A 12,064-nucleotide genomic window follows, 5' to 3' on the forward strand; every position below is an offset into this window, starting at 1 on the left:
CCGACTTTTGGCTTTAAATTCAAATCTCTTATGTAAATCAATGACCACTTATCCAACTGCTTTCTAACTTCTAATATGTTATTACTGTTTTCTCATCTTATGTGTTCTTTCTCCTTGTGGATTTTTCTCTCTTAATTCTCTTTGCTGATATTTTCATTAACTTTCTAATTTTAATTTTGGGAAGAGAGTGCTTTAGTCTGCTGTTATTTTTTTTTTAATAAATTTATTTATTTGTTTTGAAAGGGAGGGAGAGAAAGCGCAAGTGGGGGAAGGTCAGAGAGAATCCTAAGCAGGCTCCATGCTGTCAGCACAGAGCCTGACGTGGGGCTTCATCTCATAAACTGTGAGATCATGACCTGAGCCGAAATCAAGAATTGGATGCTTAACCAATTATAACTGAGCCACTTAAGCACCCCTGGTCTGCTATTTTTAAGCCTGAATCTATATTGTTACTTACACTTCATTTTGTAATATGTATTTATTACATTTGCGGTAAGTAAAATATAGTATTTAAAAAAATAAAAAGAATTCAATATTTTTCAAAGCTACACAGCTTGTGATAGGATCATTCTTTAAGTACCATCTTGAAATGGTGGTTTCTTTCTAGCCGTACACTCCTTTGTATTTCTACCTAGATTTTGCGATCAACATTTTTTATTAGGTTGTAAGTTTCTTTAGGGCAAAAACTGTATCATGTTCCTTGTGATTTCTGAAAAATAAGTTATTAGAATATCAGAAATGCTAGAGATTATACTTAGAATTATATTTTACTATCTCATTTTATAGGCTGAAGAATGCCTCCTCTGATGTAAAACAAATGTTTAAAAGTGAAACAGACTTGGATATTACTGCTGATCTCAGAAAGAAACTTCATCGGGCTAAGAAAGAAAAATTAGAAATAACAACTAAGCACAATGCAGAGGTAGAATTTTGTTCTCTCAAATAATGTTAAAAGCAGAGTTTGATTATTTTTGATTTCACTTCATGTTACAGACTCCATGTTTAACATCCCCATGACATTCTTGTGCTTAAAGAGAATTATAAGAAAGAAACAGGTTTTTTTTAATACAGTGGAATTAAAGTACTTAGTTTAATGAATTATGTTTATTTGTATGTTGTCTTAAATTTATTTTAATTAATGGGTTAAACTTGATAAAAAATTAATTGATGAATGACTGTAGTGACTAAAGGATTTGTAAATTAGACATTTTTGAAATTTTAATTTAGTTTTTTATGGCTCAATTGTGGAATAGTCTTAAGTAGATTTGAGTATGGAATTTTTTTTTTAGGAGAGAGAGCAACAGAGAGCGTGAGCATGAGTTGGGGAGGGGCAGAGGGGGGGGGGAGAGAGAGAGAGAGAGAGAGAGAGAGAGAGAGAGAGAATGAATCTTAAGCAGACTCCACACCCAGCATGGAGTCTGATGTGGGGCTTGATTCCGTAATTCTGGGATCATGACCTGAGCTGAAATCTAGAGTCGGACACTCAACTGACTGAGTCACCCGGGTGCCCCATGGAATTTTAAATTACAGTGTAATTCAGGGGTGCCTGGGTGGCTCAGTCGGTTGAGCATCTGACTTCGGCTCCGGTCATGATCTCGCAGTTCGTGAGTTTGAGCCCCGTGTCGGGCTCTGTGCTGACAGCTCAGAGCCTGGAGCCTGCTTCGGGTTCTGTGTCCCCCTCTCTGCCCACCCCTGATTGTGCTCTGTCTCTCTCTGTCTTTCAAAAACGAATAAACATAAAAAAAATTAAAAAAAATACAGTGTAATTCATAAATTATCCTAGTTTATTTTTGTATTATTATGTCATTATATCTTTTATTAGTATGTATGTATATGTATAAATAGATATTTCATGTTATATGTATATATTTTAAAGATAGTACTTTCCCACTAAGATAATTCATAAATTATATGTTTATGTCTCTTCTGTCTGTTGTATTTTTCTCTGTTTTCTTGTTTTTCTCTGTTTAAATCTTTTTTTTTTTCTCTGTTTAAATCTTACAAGTTATTTAAGCTTAGCTTAGCCTGGTGTGGTGGGAAGAATATCAAGTTACACAAACCTGGACTCATTTCTTGGCCCTTCCATTTACAAGATATGTGACCTGCGAGTTATTTATCCTGCTCATCATTGTTTTCCTGCTGTGAAATGCTGGTCTCAGAGGGTTGTTGTGATAAGGGAAATAACATTTATAAAGTGTACACTGTAACGGTAGCTGTAATTTATTGATATTTACACATAAACAGTGTATTTACCTTCCTTCTTTGTTAGATTCTGATGCTGTCCTGTCAGGAAACCTTTTAAAACCTTCCTAGGTGAAACTAATCACTCCTTTCTTTGCTCTCCTACATCTTGTTACCGTTATAGATATTTTGGACCTAAAACATGTATTTCATGCTTACCTGCTCTTCATTCGTCTAAACTTCTTGAGAGCTGGAAGCAATGGCCATGCTTTGTCTCTGTATCTTCCATTTCTCACTGACACATAGTAGGCCCTCAGTGGCTGTGTGTTGAATAAAAAAAACCAAACTTTTTTTCAGGTTATTTAAGGAACAGTAGCTTCTGATTAAAATAACAAGCCATGAATATATGACTGTTTTATTTGTACTTTCAGTGGCAATTGAGGTAATTTTAAAGGGTAATTGAAGTAATTGCTTTTATTTGCATTGTAATATTATATACTGAATATGAAGTGATATTTGTTAAATGTATGTTATTTATAATCTTCAAAATTTATTTTTTAAAACCAAATGTACATTTTACTTGAGAATAATTGTGTCATTATAGATAATCATTCATCTATACTCTTTCACAACTATTCACAGGTGTCATCAGAAGTCTCACTTAGACTATACTATTCTCTCCCTCTTTTTTTTAAGTTTATTTATTTATTTATTTATTTAGAGAGGAGAGAGAGAGAGCGAGCAAGCACGGGTGAGGGGCAGAGAGAGAGGGGGACAGTGGATCCAAAGTGGGCTCTGTGCTGACAGCAGAAAGCCCAATGCAGGGATCAAACTCATGAACCACAAGATCATGACCTGAGCCGAAGTCGGATGCTCAACCGACTGAGCCACCAAGGCACCCTGCACTATTCTCTTTTATTTGATCAGAATGTTTTGAAATATGTGTTCACATTAAAGAGATAGGAAATTATTTCAGGGAAGAAAGATAATTCTCTCACAATAGGCAGTTACAATTGGTTCAACTCCAATTTCATATTACTATTCATTTTACTGTTTCAGTTATTTGTTTAGATAATTTTAAACTCATATAGTTAATTTTTTTTAGCCACATAATCTCTAAATATGTCCCATTATAAAGCAAGGCAGAGAGGAATGAAATTATCTAAAAACTAAGGCCATATATTAGCTTTATCAGATACTTCCAATGCTAACACACATCATGTTGGTGATCGGCCTAAAACATCTTTAAAATCTGGGCCACCCAGCTGGCTCAGTCAGTAGAGCATGCGACTCTTGATCTCAGGGTTGTTGAGTTTGAGCCCCATGTTGAGTGTAGATATTACTTAAAAATAAAATCTTAAAAAAAAGTCTATGTCCATTAGTGGATGAATTGATACAGAAATGCATGTGTATATATACACACACACACACAGAGGAATGTTATTCAGCCATAAAAAAGAATGAAATCTTGCCATTTGTGACAACATGGATGGATTTAAAAAAAATTTTTTTTTAAACCTTTATTCATTTTTGAGAGTGAGACAGACAGAGCATGAGTCGGGGAGGGGCAGAGAAAGAGGGAGACACAGAAACAGAAGCAGGCTCCAGGCTCCGAGCTCTGAGCTGTTAGCCCAGGGCCCGACGCGGAGCTCGAACTCACGGACTACGAGATCATGACCTGAGCTGAAGTTGGACGCTCAACCGACTGAGCCACCCAGGCGCCCCAATATGGATGGATTTTGAGGGCATTATGCTAAATGAAATAATTGTCAGACAAAGAAAGATAAATACAGTATGATCTCATATATGGAATCTAAAAGCAAAAACCAAATAAACAAGCTCAGATACAGAGAACAAATTGGTCATTGTCAGAGGTGGGGTGCAGGGAGTGGGCAAAATGAGTGAAGGGGGTCAAAAGGTACAAACTTCCAATTATAAAAGAAACAAGTCATGGGGCTGTAATATGCAGCATGGTGATTATAGTTAATACTATATTGTGTATTTAAAAATTGCTAAGACAGTGAATCTTAAAGTTCTTATAACAAGAAAAAATTTGTAATTATGTACAGTGACAGATGTTAACTAGACTTATTGTGGTGATCATTTTGCAATATATACAAAATATGAAATCATGTTGTGCACCAGAAACTAATACAATGTTATATGTCAATTATATCTCAGTAAAAATAAACTAAAATACATATCTTTAAAATCTCTAGGAATTTTATTGTTGTGGGTTCTTGGACGAGTTATCTAATTTTTCTGAGCCTCAGTTTTCTTTGATAGGTATGGAAAGACCAGATTTCTGTTGAGATTTACTAGTAGGCAGAGGGTATGGAGAGAGGGATTGCTTGTAAGACTCACTGCTTCCAGATGAGACTAAGTTGTGTTGATGTGGATGATTGGATGGGACAATGCCACAAGATTTTCAGTGTTGCTGTGGTTGTTAGAATCATTTGAGCACAGTAATACAGATGTGTGAAATAGGATATGCAAGCATGAAGCTATTCAGATGTCTCCTTGGCCGAGACGGTGATGATAGAGCAGGAAAATCTAGAGAAATGAGAATGGGAGAGGATAAAAAGAGCAAAAAACTTTCTTTAGCTAAAAGGTCCTGGGAACTTAGGACCGACAAAACAGTAGACTTTTTAGGCCTCAGGACCTGAAGATACTGTTTGACTGATCCAGCCAGGCCCCTTAAGAGTAGGGGTTCTTAAACTGAGGTCCTTAGAAACAGCGAAATCAAGGAATCCATGTACTTGGATGGTTTTATTAAAAATAAAATTAAAAATTTTTTTACATTTATTTGTTTTTACATAACTCATTTTGAGACAGAGAGAGACGGAGCATGAGTGAGGGAGGGGCAGAGAGAGAGGGAGACACAGCATCTGAAGCAGGCTCCAGGCTCTGAGCTGTTAGCATAGAGCCTGATGCGGAGCTCGAACCCACCAACCGTGAGATCGTGACCTGAGCTGAAGTCGGACGCTTAAAATTGACTGAACCACCCAGGCACCCCTAAAAATAAAAAATTATATTTGATGTTTATTACCCTCTAACTCACATTAAGCATTTCTTTCAGTTATGAAAGGCATAACCCAGTTAGCCCTCCTTTAACAAGCCATAGTGGTATTAGCAGTACTTTTGACTTTATCCTCACTAGAAGTCACAGACCTACAATTCAGTTATAGAAGTATTTCAAAATATTGTTTATACTTGCCACTACTTTGAAATGACAGTGGTTGTTAGACCTGTAAGTAGAGCTTGTTGTTCAGTGTGCTATTAAAGAAGTACATGATGGCATCACAAGTTTGCTTTTGTCTTATATATTTGATTTTATACTTGGATTCTTCTTGTTGTGTGTTTTATTTTATGCATTTAATTACATTATCCTGAGAAGGCTCTGCCAGATTGCACAGAGGGCCATGGCATACAAATTGTGAAAAACCTTTCTTATAGAGGCTGAGGCATGCTCTAGGGGGCATACACGTAGATACGGGGGATGACATAGTCGGTTGAGCATAAAGGTGTTAAAGAACGCAGACATGTTTTAAAAAGGAGGGAGACACCATTTTGTGGCTGTTGAATGTATTGAAGCTTAAGCGAGAAAACAATCTCATGGGCAGAGGATATGTTTCTCTTAGCTGTGTGGGTAGCTGAAGAAACCAAATATGGTCCAGTCAGGAAAAAAGAGGGACGTTAATAGAGGGAATTGGTTGTACACATGATGGAAGACCTAGGAATCCAAATAGGGAGTGATGAGGCCATTCAGATTAGTAAGAGCAGGAAGCCCCCACCACCTCTAGACCAGAGGGCAAGTGGGAAGAGGTGATGTGATCAGAGTCCTGAAGTTGGGGCTGTCTGGTAGAAAGTAGAGCCATGGTAAGGGTTGTTCGGTGTTGGGGTGTTGGAGGGGAGGGATGGGGACATGGACCTCAAAAGAGTGCAGCTACCGCCAGAGATGCTGCTGGAAGTAGAGCTATTTGGCCGTGGAGCATGGGAATCATATAATAGAGTAGAGCGGCTGAAGGGGGTTGGGGAATGGATCTGAGATCAAACGGGCAAATGGTTGGCAGTCCACATCTTATGCTTCAGCGTTATCACCCTTATACTCGTATGTAACTCCCATACGGTAGTACCTTCCAGGCTGTACAAAGGTGCTCCCACACTCACCAAAATGGGCTTATTGGTCATTGCGTCCATCTCACAAATGGTGCATATCGTCACTACTGGGTCTTTATGTTGGGTGCCTCATGAATTTAATGGAAAAGTTATTACTACCAACATTTTTTTGTATGATGCCAGAGGGGAGGGGCAAAGAAAAAAACCACTAATATATATATATATACACATGTCTTTTGAGCACTTGAAATGTGACTAGTCTGAATTAAGATGTGCTGTAAATGTAAAACACTAGATTTCAGAAACTTGGTACAAAAAATGCAAAGCATGTCACGAATCATTTTTCATAGGATTACATGGGGAAATAATGGTAACCTTGGATATATTGGGTTAAATAAAAGATTAAAATTAATTTCATGTATTTATTTTTACTTTTTAAAATACTGGTACTAGAAAATTTAAAGTTACGTACGAGACTTGCCTTATGTTTCTATTGGACAGCGCTGCTTTAGATGGCTGCCCATGTCTTTAATTCCTATGTACGCCGTAATCAGATACCACCACAAATACTGGGGGTCAGACTGCTATGATTACTACTGTAATCCTGGTACCTACTGAGTACTGTGCTGGTTAATTGCTACCACTTGGACTTTGCCACTCTGGAAGTCCATTATTTCCATCGAAACTGGGGAGTTCATTTCAGTTGTGATATATTCCACCATTATCTCCACCATCTCCTGTAATCTCTGGCACATAGAGATTAGCTGCCAGAGTTTTCTAAGGGTGCTTACGTTTTCCACTCCAGTGTATTTTATAGCATTTAATTAGGAAAAGAATATCCTTTGCACTCTTGAAGAGGATGTAGTCGGGGAAAGAGGAGGTTTTGGTTTGCTCACGATGAAATCACACCCATCTCCTTAAATCTCCATATTATGTCAGGAAAGTACTGGCATTTTGACTTTATTAAGTGATTGTAGGCTGGTGTTAAGTTCAGCTTAACAGTCACCCATCCTAGTAAACTGTTGGAACTAGCTTATTAAGTCCAAATCAATCCTATGTATGTTCTGCACATTCCTACTAATACAAGATTAGCAAGATTTTGCATTTGTTTTGCTACATAAGCTATTTTTCCTGGAGCAGGCTGCGTATTTCTCCTCCTTTGGCACACTAACATCTGGGTCAATCTATGGTGACAAAGAGTGGTGGACGTGGGTCTTCGCAAATCCTCTTGCAAGGCAACTGTTTCAGGAGCACTCGTTAGTAAGTCTTTAAGCAAGAGGCGTAATAATAATAAGCAAGGCTAATTATCCCAGGGAGGAGAAGCTGCTTTTGCTGGTAAGGGATGTGTAGGGGGATTTGGAAGTTTACAATTTTCAGGTTTGTCTAATTCCAGAAGTCCTCATCCCATCTCCTACCTTCCTACTTAATGCCCAACTGATACATACTATCTTAACATTAGAAACTTGGTGAAACTCTTCATTCAACTTGTAGTGTAATTATGCATTCCCCATAATTAGATTTTGTGTGTGGTCCTTAACCTTGTCTGCCAGGGGGTGACAAGATATAAGAAATTCTTTTAAAGTCAACATAGAGACTCTGACTTTCTGACTGTTTGAGCTGAGCTTCTAAATCTCTGAGATTATCATTTTGTTTTTATCTTAGTTTTGTAACATAGTCACATTTAGCCTTCCCGCTCTACAGGTCTTGAAATAAACAATGCTGCCCTAATGGTTAGGTGCAGTTGCTACCTCATTTCTTCAAGGCTTGTCCTCAAATGACACTTTATTCTAAACTGCACGTGATAATTTAACAAGTTGTGATCCCACTGTATGCCATGGGTCACTGCAAAAGTATCCCATTTCTGCCTGCAGAGAGGTCTTCACTGATTGATAAGAGGGACTATCCAGAAGGATTTGAAGCAACAGGGGAGACAGAGATGCTGCTGGAGGTAGATCCTGAGCTAGATCTAGAACCACCCTGGCTTCACTACTTCTGCCCTTATAAGTGTATCACAGGTGCTTCCTATTGGCCAAACGTGAGAGGCCAGTTGTCAAGGGAGCCTGGGAAATGTAGTTCATACAATACAGAGCAGAGCTGTAGAAGAACAGGGAGGGGATCTGAGGGCAAACTGGTGAATGACTGGCACGACTGGAAATGCCCAAATATTAACAACTTTATTCTCCTTGGGCATTGGTGGGGAAGACAGTGGGCAGGGCGGGATGCAGTGATTCTGAAACAAAGTGAGTTATCTTGAATATGTAATTAAGATTCTGTGGTTTTATTCTTCACTATTAAAGGATATTTGTCAATTCTTGTTTTGTAAGTGTGTTTTGAAGACATTTACTTTTCTAAAATTTCTTAAAGACAAAGCATAAGAGACTCTTAAAAACTGAGAACAAACTGAGGGCTGATGGAGGGTGGGAGGGTGGGGAGGGTGGGTGATGGGTATTGAGGAGGGCACCTGTTGGGATGAGCACGGGCTGTCATATGGAAACCAATTTGACAATAAATTTCATATATTAAAAAAATAAAATACAATTTCTTAAAGATAAAATTAGTATTTTTTTATTCTTTATATGTGGAAAAAGGTGTAACTCTTGCTGTACTCTACGTAATAACAGCTACTTGTGGTAATTTCTGATGCTGCCCTTCTGAAATTCTTTTGTCTTTTCTTATCTGATAATGGGACCGTCTTTCTCTAGCCTGGTATAGTAGCTCAATGCTTTCCTACACGATGCCTTTCTAGCATTGTCTCTCATCCACCAACTCTTTCTCAACTGTCAGCAATAAATAATTATGCTTTTCCTTGAGCTATCATAACATTTTTACCTCTTTTAGAAAACCTATTCCACATGCCTTTCTATAGCATTTCATTATTTGAGATCAGGGACTCCATAATGTTTTTATATATTTCTCTGTACTTGACACATAGGAAGTGTTTTTTTTTTTTTTTAATTTTTAATGGTTATTTATTATTGAGAGACAGAGACAAGGCACGAGGGACAGAGAGGGGGAGACACAGAATCCGAAGCAGGCTTCAGTCTCCGAGCTGTCAGCACAGAGCCCGACGCGGGCTCGAACTCACAAACCGAGAGATTGTGGCCTGAGCTGAAGTCGGACGCTCAACTGACTGAGCCACCTAGGCTCCCCAACACATAGGAAGTGTTTAACGTTATTTAATGAATTATTGATTGGATTATAGAATTTTAGAGTGGGAATGTGCTTTATGAATCATTTAGTTCTGACTCTCTGACCTATCTTCTGTCATACTACTCATGGAAGTATATGAGATAAATTAGATCTAGTTATTAAGTATCTAGTTGTCTAGATATTAGATAAGTTAGATATTAGTTCATTAAAATCCCTGAAAAATTGACACTTTTATTACTTTATGCTCCATCAGTAATGTCATAACAAGAGAAATAATATAGACAATATTTATTGAAGTATACTTTGATGCAATTTTCTTCTTAAAAAAAATTCGTTTATTTATTTATTTTGAGAGAGAGTGTGAGTGGGGGAAGAGTAGAGAGATGGAGAGAGAGAAAGAGAGAGAGAGGATCCCAAGCAGACTTTGTGCTGTGAGCTCGGATCCCGACTCGGGGCATGATTTCATGAACTGTGGGATCATGCCCTGAGCCGAGATCAAGAACTGGGCACTTAACCGACTGAGCCACCCAGCTGCCCTGGTGTAATTTGCTTCTTGATTTCATTTAAAGAATAGGAAGAAGAGAGGGGAGAATGAATTTTGAAGTACTTAACTATGTTCATGCATTTTTTCACTCCTTATGACTATTTCTGATGAAAACTTGCAATTATTCAGGGGTGCCTGGCTGGCTCGGTTGGTAGAGCATACGACTCTTGATCTCGGGGTTGTGAGTTCAAGCCCCCAAATTGGGCATAGAGCCTACTTAAAAAACAAACAAACCAAACAACAACAAAAAAACCGAAAAAACCTTGTGATTTCTCTTTATTTTTGTAAGATCATATAAGAATTTTTTGTTTTTATTTTTTTCTTCAGCGGATTCTCTAGAATTAGAAAACTAATGAGTGTCATTTGGTGAGGCTAGTGCTTCTTTCCCAGTCTTCTAGAAAAGTATAAATTGATAAATTCTTGTCTTATAAATATTATAGAAACAAATTCCTCTAAGACATTTAAATGTTTGCGTGCACGATCTCATCATCTTGGTGACATATTTTAATATTGGTTCATGATCTCGAAATCTGTTGTTAGCTGGCAAGCTATGAGAGCCAGATTGCCAAGCTGCGATCCGAGGTTGAAAAAGGAGAGGCATTGCGACAAAGTCTGGAATATGACCTGGCTGTTGCTAGAAAGGAAGCTGGTCTCGGAAGACGGGCTGCTGAAGAAAGGTTAGCTGAGGCACATAGGATCCAAGAAAAGCTCTGTGGTAAGACTAGTTTTATTTTTCCCCATGCTGAGGGTTTTACCCTTATTGTATATCATTGCTCCCTGTTGGGTGTGTTTACCATCTAGGGTCAGAGGTGGGGTTTTGGATTTTTGGCCTTTGATGGACAGCCTTTGCTGCATGGGTATAAAGCCTTCTACAGTATGTGAACATTCATTTACTTTGCATTGATTTTTTTTTTTTTTTATGTTGTATATGTATGGAAAAAGGGATTCAGAATTCTTTTAATCACTTTGTAGAGCAGTTGTTCCATGAATAGTCAATCAGCAGAATCACATAGAGCTTAAAAAAAAAATTCATAGGCCTCCTATCACATGTAGTCTGAATGAGAATTTCTAGCTCAAGAGAATCTATATGTTCAAGGAGCACTGCAAGTGATTCTGTTGATTAGCTAGGTTTGGGAACCATAGGGTCAGAGTGTGGTGCCTAAAGAAGAAAAAGGCAGTGGATTTAATCCTCAAACACTGTTATATAGCATATGAACACTTAAAAATCTTTTAAGTATAATATATGTAAAGAAATGTGCCTAGTATAAGTGTATAACTCAGAAGAAGCACCCATATCATGAAATGGGAAATTACCAGCAGTCCTTCCACATGGATAACTACTACCCTTTTTTTTTTTAAGTTTATTTATTTATTTTGAGAGAGAGAGAGAGAGAGAGAGAGCACAAGCAGGGGAGGGGCAGAGAGAAGGAGAGACAGAATCCCAAGCAAGCTTTGGGCCATCAGTACGGAGCCCATGTGGGCCTTGAACTCACAAACTGTAAGGTCATGACCTGAGCCGAGATCAAGAGTCTGATACTGAACCGACTGAGCCACCCAGGTGCCCTTACTACCCTGATTTTTAATAGCAAGGATAAATTGTGCCAGTTTTTTGTACTTTATATTAAATGGAATCATATAATATGTACTCTTTTATATCTGGCTTCTTTCCTTCAACATTGTGTGTGAGTTTATTCATATTGTTGTATGAACTTTGCATTGATGCTTAATATTATATTGTATGACATACCACATTATATTTATCCATTTCTGCTAATGGGCACTTGAGTAATGTCCAGTTTTTGGTTATCAAGAATAATGTTGCTATGAACATTCCTTTTTTTTTTTTTTTTAAAGATTTTATTAATTAATCTCTACACCCAAAGTGGGGCTCGAACTCACAAGAGTCGCATGCTCTACTGACTGAGCCAGCTAGGTGCCCCAATGTTGCTATGAAAGTTCTTGTATGTAGCAGGTCTTAATTAAAAGAATATTGAGCATGAATTCAGAAGATTTAGGTTTAGGTCTTGGTTTTACCACTTACTTACTGATATTTGAACTTAGGTTGTTTTA

The 12,064-nt window shown here is 37.8% G+C and overlaps 1 protein-coding gene across 9 annotated transcripts in view; it reads left to right on the forward strand.

The window, feature by feature from the left end:
* The window catches only part of CCDC171 (coiled-coil domain containing 171), a 302,377-nt gene that overhangs the window by 16,586 nt on the left and 273,727 nt on the right, over nt 1-12,064 (forward strand). For all 9 annotated transcript variants that reach the window (XM_019415442.2, XM_019415439.2, XM_019415437.2 and 6 more), the window contains 2 exons: nt 787-922; nt 10,535-10,709. In XM_019415442.2, coding sequence (XP_019270987.1) covers nt 787-922; nt 10,535-10,709 — 311 coding nt within the window. The remainder of the gene's footprint in view (nt 1-786; nt 923-10,534; nt 10,710-12,064) is intronic.

This window comes from Panthera pardus, unplaced genomic scaffold (assembly GCF_024362965.1).
Source record: "Panthera pardus isolate Hobbes unplaced genomic scaffold, ASM2436296v1 HiC_scaffold_20, whole genome shotgun sequence".
Classification (NCBI taxonomy): Eukaryota; Metazoa; Chordata; class Mammalia; order Carnivora; family Felidae; genus Panthera; species Panthera pardus.